At 44.6% G+C, this 14,087-nt stretch overlaps 1 protein-coding gene across 1 annotated transcript in view; it reads left to right on the forward strand.

Annotated features, from left to right (window-relative positions):
* LOC114352469 (zinc transporter 2) overlaps positions 1 to 13,440 on the forward strand; it is a 30,515-nt gene extending 17,075 nt beyond the window's left edge. Inside the window, exons 3-10 of the mRNA XM_028304079.1 lie at positions 609 to 771; positions 2,449 to 2,640; positions 5,154 to 5,352; positions 5,936 to 6,029; positions 6,580 to 6,704; positions 7,532 to 7,647; positions 9,656 to 9,950; positions 13,149 to 13,440. Of these exons, the coding sequence (XP_028159880.1) occupies positions 609 to 771; positions 2,449 to 2,640; positions 5,154 to 5,352; positions 5,936 to 6,029; positions 6,580 to 6,704; positions 7,532 to 7,647; positions 9,656 to 9,801 (1,035 nt within the window). The 3' untranslated portion in view covers positions 9,802 to 9,950; positions 13,149 to 13,440. The remainder of the gene's footprint in view (positions 1 to 608; positions 772 to 2,448; positions 2,641 to 5,153; positions 5,353 to 5,935; positions 6,030 to 6,579; positions 6,705 to 7,531; positions 7,648 to 9,655; positions 9,951 to 13,148) is intronic.
* The last annotated feature ends 647 nt before the right edge of the window (positions 13,441 to 14,087 follow it).

Genomic DNA, 14,087 nt, shown 5'->3' on the forward strand with positions numbered 1-14,087 from the left:
GCAGTAATAGCTTCAGAAAAATCTGTTCCTAAAATTTTACCAATTTTTTGAACGCTCATAAAAAATAAACTAAGCTTCATAAAAAAAAAATAATGATGCACATCCATTCAGATTATATAGCAGTACATTTAATCCAAATATGAACAAAATCCAAAACCTGACTTGATTTTCGCTGTCCGCTTCGCGTGAAATGCCCCTATAGTAAAAGGCGACTAAGGAGTAAATTTATACCAACATAAGGCCTCTTCAGTTCGTTTGTGCTTAGAACAAGGAGTGTAGCCGTAAGCCGAATTCTCAACGGAGACTAAAGCCCGGTCTGTGAGCACGTAGAATTTTGTGCAATGATCCCTAGCTACACATCCTTATCGCTCGCGCGTAATTATATTGCCGTCGCGACTGTGCGACTGGCACCCGCAGTGAGTGTGCGAGCGCGATAGCAACATAATTACGCACGAGCGATAAGGATGGGTAGCTTAGGGTCATTGGACAAAATTCTACGTGCTCACAGACCAGACTATAATTGTCCTGATGATCTGATCCCGATCTCCCATCGCTTATCTATAATGATGGAGGCATTCTTGGCGCTCACACGTACTTCTCGTTGTCAGATCTGCGAGCTGGTGGGCGGCTACCTGGCCGGCAGCCTGTCGGTGATGTCAGACGCGGCGCATATGCTCAGCGACTGCGGCGGCTTCGCGCTGGCGCTGCTGGCCTTCCGCTGCGCCAAGCGGCCGCCAGACTCACGCATGTCATACGGTTATCAACGGGCAGGTTAGTCAATGTAACCACACAGCAGGGACACGCTTCTAGAACATCCTAGAAGGTGAATTGATGGCAGCTGTCTTCGAACTACATGCTCAACGACTGCGGCGGCTTCGCGCTGGCGCTGCTGGCCTTCCGCTGCGCCAAGCGGCCGCCCGACTCACGCATGTCATATGGTTACCAACGGGCCGGTGAGTCATTACACCTACACAGCAGGAACATACTTTAGAGCTCCCGAAGTTATGACATTTGCTGGCAGACAACATAGCGCTCACGCTGCGTCAAGTGGCCGCACGACTCACGCATGTCATATGGTTACCAGCGGGCTGGTGAGTCATTTATTACACCTACACAGCAGGAATCACATAGCAAGGACAGGCTTCTAGAGCATCCTAGGTCTCAGGCAGACAGATTCAAACTACTGCGACTACAGCGGCTTCGCGCTGGCGCTGCTAGCCTTCTGCTGCGCCAAGCGGCCGCCAGACTCACGCATGTCATACGGTTATCAACGGGCTGGTGAGTCATTACACGTATACAGCAGGAACATGCTTCTAGAATATCCTAGGATATGTCAGGCAGGCGGCTTTGCGCTGGCTGCTAGGACGTGTTGATGGCGGCTTCATACACACATGCTCAGCGACTGTGGCGGCTTCACGCTGGCGCTGCTAGCCTTCCGCTGCGCCAAGCGGCCGCCAGACTCACGCATGTCATACGGCTACCAGCGGGCAGGTTATCGTAACCACACATCAAGGACAGGCTTCTGGAACATCCTAGAAGGTGTCAATTGATGGCAGACGTCTTCGAACTACATGCTCAGCGACTGCGGCGGCTTCGCGCTGGCGCTACTGGCCTTCCGATGCGCCAAGCGGCCGCCTGACTCACGCATGTCATACGGTTATCAACGGGCTGGTGAGTTATTACGCCTATATAGCAGGGACAGGCTTCTAAAACGTATTAGAAGGTGTTGTTAGGCAGGCGACTTTGCGCTGGCTGCTAGGACATGTTGATGGCGGCTTCATACACACATGCTCAGCGACTGCGGCGGCTTTGCGCTGGCGCTGCTGGCCTTCCGCTGCGCCAAGCGGCCTCCTACTCGCTGTATAACTCGCGCATGTCATATACAGCAGGGACAGGCTATTAGAACATTCTAGGAGGTGTCGGGCAGGCGGCTTCGCGTTGGCTCCGCTGGCCTTTTACTGCGCCAAGCGGCCGCCGGACTCAAGCATGTCTTACGGCTACCAGCGGACAGGTAACCCTCACCCCTCAGCAGGGTGTAAGGCTTCTGGGACATCCGAAGACGTGTCAATTGATGGCAGGCGGCTTCGTACAATATTGACTTATATCCAGGGGTATTTTTATTTCCAACGCGCTTACGCGCTGTGACCCATTCTTCTTTATGGTGCGTCCAGACTGGGCGCACGGGCTCGCGCGTCTAACTCAACATCCTGCTCACTCAAGAGCAGGGAGAGCAGGATGACCAGCGTGCCGCGCGAGCCCAGGCGCAGTCTGCTGGACGCACCATTATGCAAAACTTTTTGTCTAGTGTAACCACAGTGTAACTTGAAAGTCTGCTGACGAAAATATTGCTTTGTGCCACATTCTAGAAGTCTGTTGACGAATAACATAGTTATCTAACCACGGAAGTGTTTGCTGACGCTGACGAATAATAATCAAATTTGTCCTCAGAGGTGCTGGGCGCAATGGTCTCCGTCCTACTAATCTGGCTGCTGACTGGCGTATTCGTGTACGTGGCGTGCATCCGCCTGCGCTCGGGCGAGTACCACATCGAGCCCGACGTCATGCTGCTGGTGTCGGGCTGCGGCGTCGCCTTCAACGTGGTGCTGGCGCTCGTGCTGCACGGTTGCGCCTCAGATATCGGTGAGCGAGCAAGCGGAGGACTCTCTGTCTCATTTTGTAGATTCTAGGTCCGCTCCAGCGTCTGCTGACTGCTACAGCGCCTGCTGACGGCATCTGCTGATGGCTACAGCATCTGCTGATGGCTACAGTATCAGCTGAAGGCTACAACATCAGCTGAAGGCTACAGCATCTGCGGACAGCGTCTGGTCACAGCTAAAGCGTCTGCTGACGGCGACGGCGTTTGCTGACTGCTACAGCGCCTGCTGACGGCTGGCTTCTTGTAAAAGGACGCTCTGGTCACTAAACTACTACCCTTGGGACCCTCCATGTAGATTCTAAGCCTGCTCCAGCGTCTAATGACGACTACAGCGCCTGCTGACGACCGTCTTCTAGTACGAGAAGGCTCTGGTCACTACACTACTAACCTCAGGACTATCTATGTAGACTGTAAGCTCGCTCTAGCGTCTGCTAACGGCCGTCTCCCAGTATGAGCACTCTCTGCCCTCTCTAGCTGTATAGCCTGCTCGGGCGAGTACCACATCGAGCCCGACGTGATGCTGCTGGTGTCGGGCTGCGGCGTCGCCTTCAACGTGGTGCTGGCGCTCGTGCTGCACGGCTGCGCCTCGGATATTGGTGAGCAAGCTGAGGACTCTCTGACTCACTCTCTAGCAGGGTTCGAAAATATCCGATATTTATTATAAATATCAAAATATCGGATATTTATGATATATATCCGATATATATCAACTTTGATATATATCAATTTTGTATGAAAGCCATAGTATTATTTTATTGCATTATTCATGAATACTATTGCATATGTGTTACATAAACATGTTTTTAATGTTTTTAAAACTTTAAATCAGACAAATAAAGCAAAATCATAAAATATCTTTGAAATACGGCCAAATCACCTAAAAAAATAAAAATCTTATGTCAAAAAGTACAAATAGAGTAACAAATTTTAAAAGTTGATATATATCATAAAAACCGGCTTGATATATATCGGATATATATCCGATATATATCTTGATATATATCCCTTGATATATATCCTCGAACCCTGCTCTCTAGGCTCTAGGCACGTTTCAGCGTCTACTGACAGCTACAGCGCCTGTTGACGGCGTTTGCTGACGGCTCCAGCGTCTGCTGACGCCTAGCTTCTTGTAAAAGGACGCTGTGGCGAGAAAAGAGTGACCCACTACACTACTAACCTCAGGACTCTATGTAGACTATGGTTCCGCTCCAGCATCTGCTGATGATTACAGCGCCTGCTGACGGCTGGCTTCTTGTAAAAGGACGCTCTGGTCACTGCACTATTACCCTCAGGACCCTCCATGTAGATTCTAAGCCTGCTCCAGCGTCTACTGCTGGCTGTTACTGCAGTGTTTGCTGACGGCCGGCTTCTTGTAAAAGGACACTGGTCACTACACTTCTACCCTTACGACTCTCTGTGTAGACTCCAAGCCAGCTCCAGCATCTGATAATGGCTACAGCGTCTGCTAAAGACGCTCTGGTCACTGCACTACTAACCTCAGGACTATCTATGTAAACTGTAAGCTCGTTCCAGCGTCTCCTGACGGGTGTCTTCTAGTATGAGCACTCTCTGCCCTCTATAGCTGTATAGCCTGCTCGGGCGAGTACCACATCGAGCCCGACGTGATGCTGCTGGTGTCGGGCTGCGGCGTCGCCTTCAACGTGGTGCTGGCGCTCGTGCTGCACGGCTGCGCCTCGGATATCGGTGAGTGAACCAGCTGAGGATGAGCTATGAGGACTCTAAGGCCGCTACAGCGTCTGCTGATGGCCGGCTTCTTGGATGCTCAGGTCACTACACTACTACCCTTAGGATTCTCTATGACTCTAAGCTAACTCCAGCATCTGCTAATGGCTACAGCGTCTGCTGCCGGCCATCTTCTAGCATGAGCACTCCTTGCCCTGTATACTGTCTGCTGCCGGCTCGTATTAGTCGCCGGGGAGTACCGCATCGAGCCCGACGTGATGCTGCTGGTGTCGGGCTGCGGCGTCGCCTTCAACGTGGTGCTGGCGCTCGTGCTGCACGGCTGCGCTTCGGATATCGGTGAGTGAGACAGCTGAGGACTCTCTGTCTCACTCTCTAGACTGTAGGCCTGCTCCTGACAGCTGCAAGAAATACTCTGTCTCACTCTCTAGAGTCTAGGCACATTCTAGCGTCAGCTGACGGTTACAGCGCCTGCTGACGGCGTTTGCTGACTGCTACAGCGTCTTCTGACGGCTGGCTTCTTGTAAAAGGACGCTCTGGTTACTACACTACTACCCTCAGGACCCTCCATATAGACCCTTAGCCCGCTCCAGCTGAACTAACATGCTGACGACCAGATTCGTGAATGTGGGTGGTCTCTGCCCACACACCGTCTGCTGACGGCCGGATTCAAGTCTTGCTGATGACTGAGTTCAATGCAAGTTAGACACAAGCACTAACAATCCGCTATAGAAGTAAAAGATCGTGTATTGTCTTTCATATATCCCCACTTTTACAAACTCTTGTTCCTCCACAGCCCACCACCACACCCACGGCGGGGCAGCGTGTTCCCACGCCCACGCTCATGCCCACGCTTCGTCAGAGCCCCGGCCGCTGTTCCGTTTGTTCCGCCGTTCCCGGGAACAGAAGCAAGCGAACGGAACATTGGTGAATGGGGACTACACTATGAAGGACCTGTCTAGTGCTGAAGCCAATGTTGTTGGTCAGCATACGAGGTAATTGTTTTTCTGTGTGGACTTTAATTACTTTCATATCTTTTAATTAAAGTGATACAATATCAAATGTAGCTTTATAGTAATACTCGTAGTATAATATTTTTAGCGTTTAAGAGTTGCATCTCTTTCTTTTTCTTTCTGTTCTGTTTTTTGGTGTGCAATAAAGAGTATTATTATTATTATTAGCTCTAATAAAACTTTTAAAATTGAGAAAATCTATTGCTTTGCGTGGATTTGATCCCACGAATGTTTGAGAGTTCTTAATAGCTCAAAGATCAGAGCAGTTGCCCTGCCAAGCGAAAGGTCGAGGTTTTTACGAGTATTTCCACATGAGGCATGACTTCAAGTTTTTAAAAATCAAGTATCTTTATCCCCGAAGATCACGTTTTGTAGCGTTCCTTGTGAGAGGCTTACATTTAGCAGTGGACTGCCACTGACTGAAATGATGATCATGAGATATTCAGCCCCATTCGGATAAGAAAGTTATTTTTTTATCGTTTTAATGTTCAATCAAAGTACTGTGGTCACTATAATATTACCATTGACTGCTTAAAAGACGAAAAAATTGACAAATCATGTTCAGGAACATCAACCTCCGAGCAGCGCTCATCCACGTGATCGGGGACCTCATCCAGAGTTGCGGAGTGCTGCTGGCTTCAGTCCTCATTAAGTTTTATGTAAGTACATTTTATGAAATATTCTGATAAATATGCTTTAACATTTTAAGAGTAATTTGTGTATAGGTGCCCTGAAAAAGGTCTAACTTTATAAACAATTTGAGGGATCAAATACCCATCATATCAAACTTCAGCGTTTTTTATACCGGGTGTAAAAATGCATGTAATACAGATGTCGTTAACTAGGGGTGAAATTTTCACTTGCCTTTAGCAAATTGGAGAGAGTCGATTCGAGGTCTAACGACCTACCTTATGATGATGATGAAGAAATTCTAAAAACAATAAGAGTAAAATTTAGAATACTATATGTCTAGCGCTTAACTCAGTCTGTGCCTGAGCTATGGGAGCGGCACGGGAGGGGTGACATTGACAAAATATTATAACATGGCAAAGCATATAAATCTGAAGGAGATTTGAAGACTCGCTGACGTTTGACTCTAAAAACATCCCCGAGATGATCCCATGCCTCAGCGCTAGACTACTTTAATCATCTTCATAAAGTATAGAAAGAGTTAAGTGCAGTTAAAATCCTCGTCTGTTCTCTCCACAGCCGTCAGCCAAGATCGTGGACCCGATCTGCACGTTCCTGTTCAGCATCCTGGTATTACTGACGTCAGCGAGAGTGGTCCGCGACGCGCTCGCCATGCTCATGCAGGCCGTGCCCAGGGACTTCCGGTGAGATACGACTTCTAAAGCCCGGTCCGTGAGCACGTAGAATTTTGTCCAATGACCCCTAGCTACCCATCCTTATCGCTCGCGAGTAATTATATTGCTGTCGCGACTGTGCGACGGGCGCCCGCAGTGAGTGTGCGAGCGCGACAGCAACATACAACACAATTCTACTTGCTCACGGACCAGGCTTTAGTCGATTATCGGATGTAAAAAGGTCAACTAGTCGGCCAAGCCGATCAAGGTTTCGGGAGTTCTCGACAAGTTACATCATGACGCTTCTGCGACTGCAAGTAACATCGCACGAAAGCGTATTGTTTTTTTTAATGCGTTATGGTAATCTTTAAATTACTTTCTCCTCCTACCACATCAGCCCATACTTCGGTTTACGGGCTCGCGCTTCGTCTCGGTAAATTTTCCGCAGTATACCTACTTGCGCCATGATACTAGTATTTATTTCGTTATTATTAACCTAGAAATTAGCACGGCACTAAAGAAATATATTCAAAACTGCCACGCGGTCTCGTGCTAGATGGGCGTCTTAAAGGCCACCTTCTATCAACGGGAGCGGGTGGTAAGTAACTTGCTTCTGAATGTATTGTAACTTCCTACTTTTTTATATTTTTAAACCGGCAGACAGTGGTGACTGAGTTTGTTGCGGCGCTTCTTCTCAGCACTTGCCAAATGTTTGTCTCGAAGCACTGGTAGGGCAAAAAAAGAATGAGACATGTATAGGCTCCTTAAGAGCATTTGACGATTTGCAAGCACTAATTTAATTAGTCTAAACAAATAAAGAAAATTTTGATTATGATTTTGTTACTTGTGTGTTGCAGCTACCGCGAGTGCGGCGCGGCCCTATCGGCCTTACCAGGCGTGAGGCAGGTGCACTCTCTGCACGCGTGGGCGCTGTCCACAAACTACGTCGTGCTCTCCGCGCACGTCGCTATTGGTAACTATATCAAATGGCAATGCCAGATTTTGTATGGAAGGTGGCGTCTTTTTTTTTCGCGCGGCCATCGACCAAACTTTGATTTTTGATTACAAAATAGTGTAATAAACCAAACTTACTATAACATGTATACCTCTAAACTCAGTCTGAACTGAGTTACGAGCGTTAGAAGTTTGATGATTTACATACTAGATTTGCTTTTTGCGCGCAAGTTTTGTAAGAAATTGCAACCAACAGATTTCATTATTTCCATACCTCTCCGCTCCGCACCGCGCCGCAGCCGCTGTCTAATGCTAAAAAAAATGAGCCCCCCGATACATCTTTCTTCTCCGCTCCGCTTCCCCTTGGTGAAGACCAGACCTTAGATCACGCAGAGTTGAAACGATCAACACATGCTAAGATTTGTATCTGTATACGCTCGCCACGTTGTCAGACTGACAAGTGCGTTTGCGTACACACATTTAGCAAGATCGAGATAGTTTGTGTTCTTGTGTATTTAAATATTACACCGGTGTGAGTGCGTATTCGCCTAAACTTGTATTGCGCGACCTAAAAGCCTCCTGGGCGTTTGTCTGTTGTTCACAGACGATTTTCCTAAAAGTTGAAGTATCTGTTTATTGCTTAATATTCTGCTATTTTGGTATGGCTTTAGTAGGTATTTTCTGTATTGTTTTAACTTTTTTCATATATTGTAGTTATACTGCATGCTAAATTGTTTGTTTTGGATTGTATTTGTATCTTGATATGCTATTTGTGAAAACTATGTAAGGCATTTTTGATCTTAACCGCCTCATCTATTAATCTATACTAATATTATAAAGCTGAAGTTATGGAATATGACGCTCAACCACCATAAGGAGCTATGGTGCATCTAATTTGCCAGTCTTGGTTTGTCTATATATACTGGGCAGGGTAAAAAACTTCGTCACCGCGAGCAGGATTGTATGCGCGATGGAGTTTGCCATAGTAAGATCGTAACAGCGCCATCTGTTGGTACGGTTTGTAGTGGCGCAATTTATTAATCACAGTTTGTTTATTTGGTTGAACGCGCTAATCTCAGGAACTACTGGACCAATTTGAAAAATTCTTTTTGTGTTGGATAGTCCGTTAATCCCTGAAAGCTTTAGGCTATATATCATCACGCTAAGACCAACTAGGAGCGGAGCACCAATGAAGAATGTTTCAAATCAGTGTTTTTTTTCCTTTTGAGAGCTGACGCTGCGTAAACGGTTAAAGTTTCGCATAAATTATGTATGATAGGATTTTCCCCTTTAAAAGTTCTACAAAAAAGTCCGCAACAGCATATGTCTATATTTTATGGTTGGCTCACTGTGACCTTTTTGTCTGGATGTCTGGATGTTTGTTCCTCTTTCACGCAAAAACTAATAAACGGATTTTGTTGAAACTTTACAGTATTATTATTTATAACCCAGGCTAACATATAGGCTACAATTTATGACGATATGTGACAAACTAAATTTCAATAAATAGTTAAGAGGTGAGAAATATCCTTAAAAACGCCATCTATCGACGTGCTTTTGACGGTCGTTAACATTCATGAGAGCGAAGCCGTGAAACGTTTCATTAGTCATAATTTAGTAATATTTAATTACATTTACAGAACTGTTTAAAATATTAAAAAAATATGTAATTGAATCATTCACTGTGTTTAAACGATCAAATAGTATTCAAATATTTAGATAATAACGTTAAAAAAAACATTTAAAAATCCTATGAGAACTTTTTCGACTTCTACACGGACGAAGTCGCGGGCAAAAGCTATTTGTAAAATCATCATCATCATCATCATCATTTCATCCATAGGACGTCCACTGCTGAACATAGGCCTTTGTAAAATAATTAGACTAAATTATTAAAAGTGCCTACCCAAAGTCATTATTCCACGCGGACGAAGTCGCGGGCACAGCTAGTAATACATATTATGCTGTTTGTTTTCCATAAAATAAATAAATAAAATAAATAAATAATCCATTTCTATCACCCGCAGACGAGTTAACAGACCCAGAACAAGTCCTGCAAGCGTGCCAGAACCTCGCCAAGAACGAATTCGGCGCGCGCGCCGCCACCTTCCAAGTCGAGCGATACACACCAGCCATGCGAGCCTGTCCCGCCTGCCGCCACGCGCCCGCCTGACACCTGGCGCTCCTGCACGCCGACTGGTGAGCCAGCACGAGCGAGCCAGTCCATCATGAGCGAGCCACTCAGGTGGAGCGGTACACGCGAGCCTGCGCCGCCTGCCGCCACGCGCCCGCCTGACACCTGGCGCTCCTGCACGCCGACTGGTGAGCCAGGCACGAGCGAGCCACTCACGTGCGAGCTCACTCACTGGTGAACTAGTCCTTCATGAGCGCCATCAATCACTCACGAGCGAGCTCACTCATTGGTGAGCTAGGCCTTCATGAGCGAGCCACGAGCTTACTAGTGAGCTAGTCCTTCATGAGCGAGCTACTGACTTACTCGCTCACTCACTGATGAGCTAGGCCTTCTTGAGCGAGCTACTCACGAGCGAGCTCACACATCGAGTGTCACTCAATCATAGAGTATCACTCACACGTACAAAGAAAAGTACATCGTGCACTCTTGAAGTATGATTGATTAAAATCATTCACTCACTCGATAGTGGAAATATCAATTACTGTAAGGGACAAAACACGACTTTTCAGGAGAGCCAAAAAACGATTTTTTTTTTCTTTATACCTCAATATCTTTTTATGTGATGTTACGATTTAAATAGTTTCTATGGCAAAGTTTCTTAGAATTTTCTGTTCTTTCATAATATAAACGCCAAATTTTCGAAAAATGGGTAGTTTAAAAGATAGCATGTCCCTTACATTAAAAAAACGAGCTTGACTGTACCTTACAATGTTGAAATTTCACAGTATGGAATGTCATGTATGTTGTAAGGTACATTTAAGAATAAACACGACAGTAATATTATTGTAACTTGACAATTTTAACATTGAAACCTGATGTAAGTAGAGGTTGCATTCGAGTATTCATTAACAAAACGAAGAGAAGAGATAGAAACAAGACAACTTAGTGTTCACAAATGCAGTTGGAGGCATCAAATACACATCACCAACAAAACATTTAGTCACTGATGATGCCTACATCTGCATTTGTGAACAAGTTGTCTTGTTTCTATCTTTTTCTGTTCATTTTTACGCAGATAGGTTTTTTTTTCAATCATCGTTCGTTCGTTTTAGCCGAATGACGTCCACTGCTGGACAAAGGTCTTCCCCCAAGGATTTCCACAACAACCGGTCCTGCGCCGCCCGCATCCAGGCACCTCCTACAACCTTCACCAGATCGTCGGTCGACCTAGTGGGGGTCTGCAGCACATTACGTCTTCCAGCTCGTGGTCGCCACTCAAGAATTTTTCTGCCCCAGCGGCCATCAGCTTTGCAAGCTACGAGCTCCATCCACTGCCACTTGATTTTAGCGATTCTGCGGACTATGTCAGTCACTTTGGTTCTCCTGCGGATCACGTCATTTCTGGTTCAATCACTACGAGCATAGCACGCTCCATCGCCTTTGACCTTGAGTCTTCTTATGAGGCCCACAGTAAGCGACCACGTCTCAGATCCATAAGTTATCAAAGACTTTTGTCTTGAGACAGTGCGATATTTCAGACGTGAGAATATCACGAAGCTTCCTGAACGTTGCCAGCCGAGTTGGATTCGACGATTGACCTCTTCCTCGAAGTTAGACCTACCTAAGGCTGGTTTTAGTGTCACGCAGACCGTCAGTGCGGATCGCTCCGCACAGCCAATCTGTATGAACTGATAGGGAGCGAGCGATTCCTGCGGACCGCATTACTCTAAAACGCTTCCTCGAAGTTTACAGATCGGCTGTGTGAAGCGGATCCGCACTGGACGGTCCGCGTGACACTATAACCAGCCTAACTGGACTGTTTGTACTAGGTACATATAAGTGTCAACAACTGCCGAGTGTAGAGTATCCAACCTTTAGAGGAGTGGGTGCAACACGGACATTTGACATGATTTTGTCTTGTCCATGTTTCATTTTAAGACCCCCTTGTTGAGAGGCTCGACTCAGGCCATTGTGCATTGTGCCTAGATCTTCCACGGTCTCAGCCATGGCTATGATATCGTTTGCGAATCGAAGGTGGGTTATTTACTCACCGTTGATATTTATGCCGAATCCGTTCCAGTCCAGAAACAGTTTCGGAGTTTTCAGTTCCCCCTGTCTGCTGCTGCAACTGGTTTCGAGTCTTGATCCTGGAGACGGAACGACATTGTGGCGTTTTCGTACAAGCCTTTCAACATTTCGATGTATCGATATAGGTAGTCAATTTGACACCGTTGGAGAAACTGTAGTAGGTACTGCCCAGGTCTCGATCGAAGCTTTCTCATAGTCCACAAACGCCAGGCAAAGTGACTGACTATACTCCTCGGTCTTCTGTATAATCTGCCGTGGCGTATGTATGTGGTGTACTAAAGCGATTGAGAGATTGAGAGGCTGGAAGTCATCGAGCTTACGAGCGAGACGATTCGTAATGACTCTCGAAAACAGCTTGTAGACATGGCTCGGAAGTGAGATGGGTCTATAATTCTTCAACAAGGTTTTGTCGCCTTTTTTGAAGAAGAGTGTCACCACACTTCTGTGCCATACCGTAGGCGTTTTTCCTTCGAGGATGACGGAATTGAACAGCTTCTGAAGAGCCTTCAGCCCCTCGGTCAAAAACCCAACTGCGTAAAAATGAACAGAAAAAAGATAGAAACAAGACAACTTAGTGTTCATAAGTGTAGTAGGAGTGGGAGGCATTAAATGCATATCACCACCAAAAAAAGTAATTGATATCCTATATGCATATTAACGTAAGGGCCTAATTATAATAAATCAAAAAGTTTTAAATGAAGTAAGGTTCAATGAGTTCAAAAGTTAAAACCAACAGTTTAGGGTAAGGGCTGAATTGTATTATTAAAAGGAATTTACGTCCTTTAAATCATTTGTTTCCCCAAAAGTCGTATTCAGACGACTAAAAATGTTTAAGGTAAGGGACATTTTTTTAAAGATATCAACATTTCAAGTATACCAATCGATAGAGCCGAAAATTCTGAATGCGTTGGTATATATAACTCATTTTGGCCAAAATGTCCCTTACATTAATTGATACTTCCACTATCGCACTGATTGATTTTTCCTCATTAAATGTGCTTCACTCACTCATGAATGGAGTGATAGTTACATAACACATTTAAACTCTATTATAAGAGTAGGCGCACACCGTTGATTTTTCGTCGGCCGATAGTTTAGTCGGGCAGTTGATCAGTATGGGCATGTATGGGAGTGCGCACACTACGCCGATTCGATTTGGCCGATTCTTCATACAATTTAAAATCGGACACAACTATCAGCCAACTAAAAATCAACGCTGTGCGGTGTGCGCCTACTCTAAACGCGAAAGACTGCACTCTTAGCATTCTAAATGTAACTTTTTCTATTTTCGTTCACAGGCCACCGATGTAAACTCACCTGGAATCTAAAGGGCGTCGCGAACAAGATCAGTGGTTTCAGTGTTGACTATTTTGTGAAGTGCAGAGTGAGCAGGACAGATTTTGAGTCACAATAAGATATAAGTGTTTTTGTTATGTTCTTTAAGTATCCAACCAAAACGTAGAGTAAGTTATTGTTGTTTTTTTTATATTTTATTCTAATTGTGACATCGTGCTTTGACCCACCGGGCTTGTTTGGTTAAAAGAAGAAAGTGTCGTAGGTATCACAAAAAAAGATGAGTTACAATGTTGATATTTGAAAAATAATTAAAATACCAAAGAATTACGACGGATGGCTAATGAAAATAATTTATTGTAATTACACAAAATATCTGATGAGTTATTAAAAAAAAGTAATAGCTTTTCGTAATTAAAGAAGTAAGATATTTATTTAATTTGCTAGCATGTAATATGGAATAAATAATTTAATACCGCAAGTCACAAGCAAAACAAGAAAATAAATATCTGAATTTTCTTCACGATAAAATTTAATGAAATAAAGTATTGTGATAGTGCCAAGTAGGTTTGTGTAAAAATAAATATGTATTAACTTATTAAATAAAAAAATGTATTGGACAAATAAAATGTTTCGATTTAGACGTAAGCTAAATAATTAGGTAAACGTTATTATACTATAAAATGCATTTACTCAAAATAATTATAATAATACATTACAAAGAAAACTATGTATTCGTGTATAAAAAAATAAACAAAAAAGAACTTTTATAATTAGATTCAAAGTTGAAAATAATATTATAAAATGATGTTATTTATTTGAGACAGGGTTTTTGCCGTTGTTCGAGTCAATTTGACAATTTGTATGACGTATGTATGACCACACGATGTTATCACGACACAAGTAGTGCTTAAAATTGTAGATTAAGTCATTTTGTACGTTAA

The sequence above is a fragment of the Ostrinia furnacalis genome, unplaced genomic scaffold (assembly GCF_004193835.3).
Source record: "Ostrinia furnacalis isolate ACB-3 unplaced genomic scaffold, ASM419383v2 OfSCF1376, whole genome shotgun sequence".
Lineage (NCBI taxonomy): Eukaryota > Metazoa > Arthropoda > Insecta > Lepidoptera > Crambidae > Ostrinia > Ostrinia furnacalis.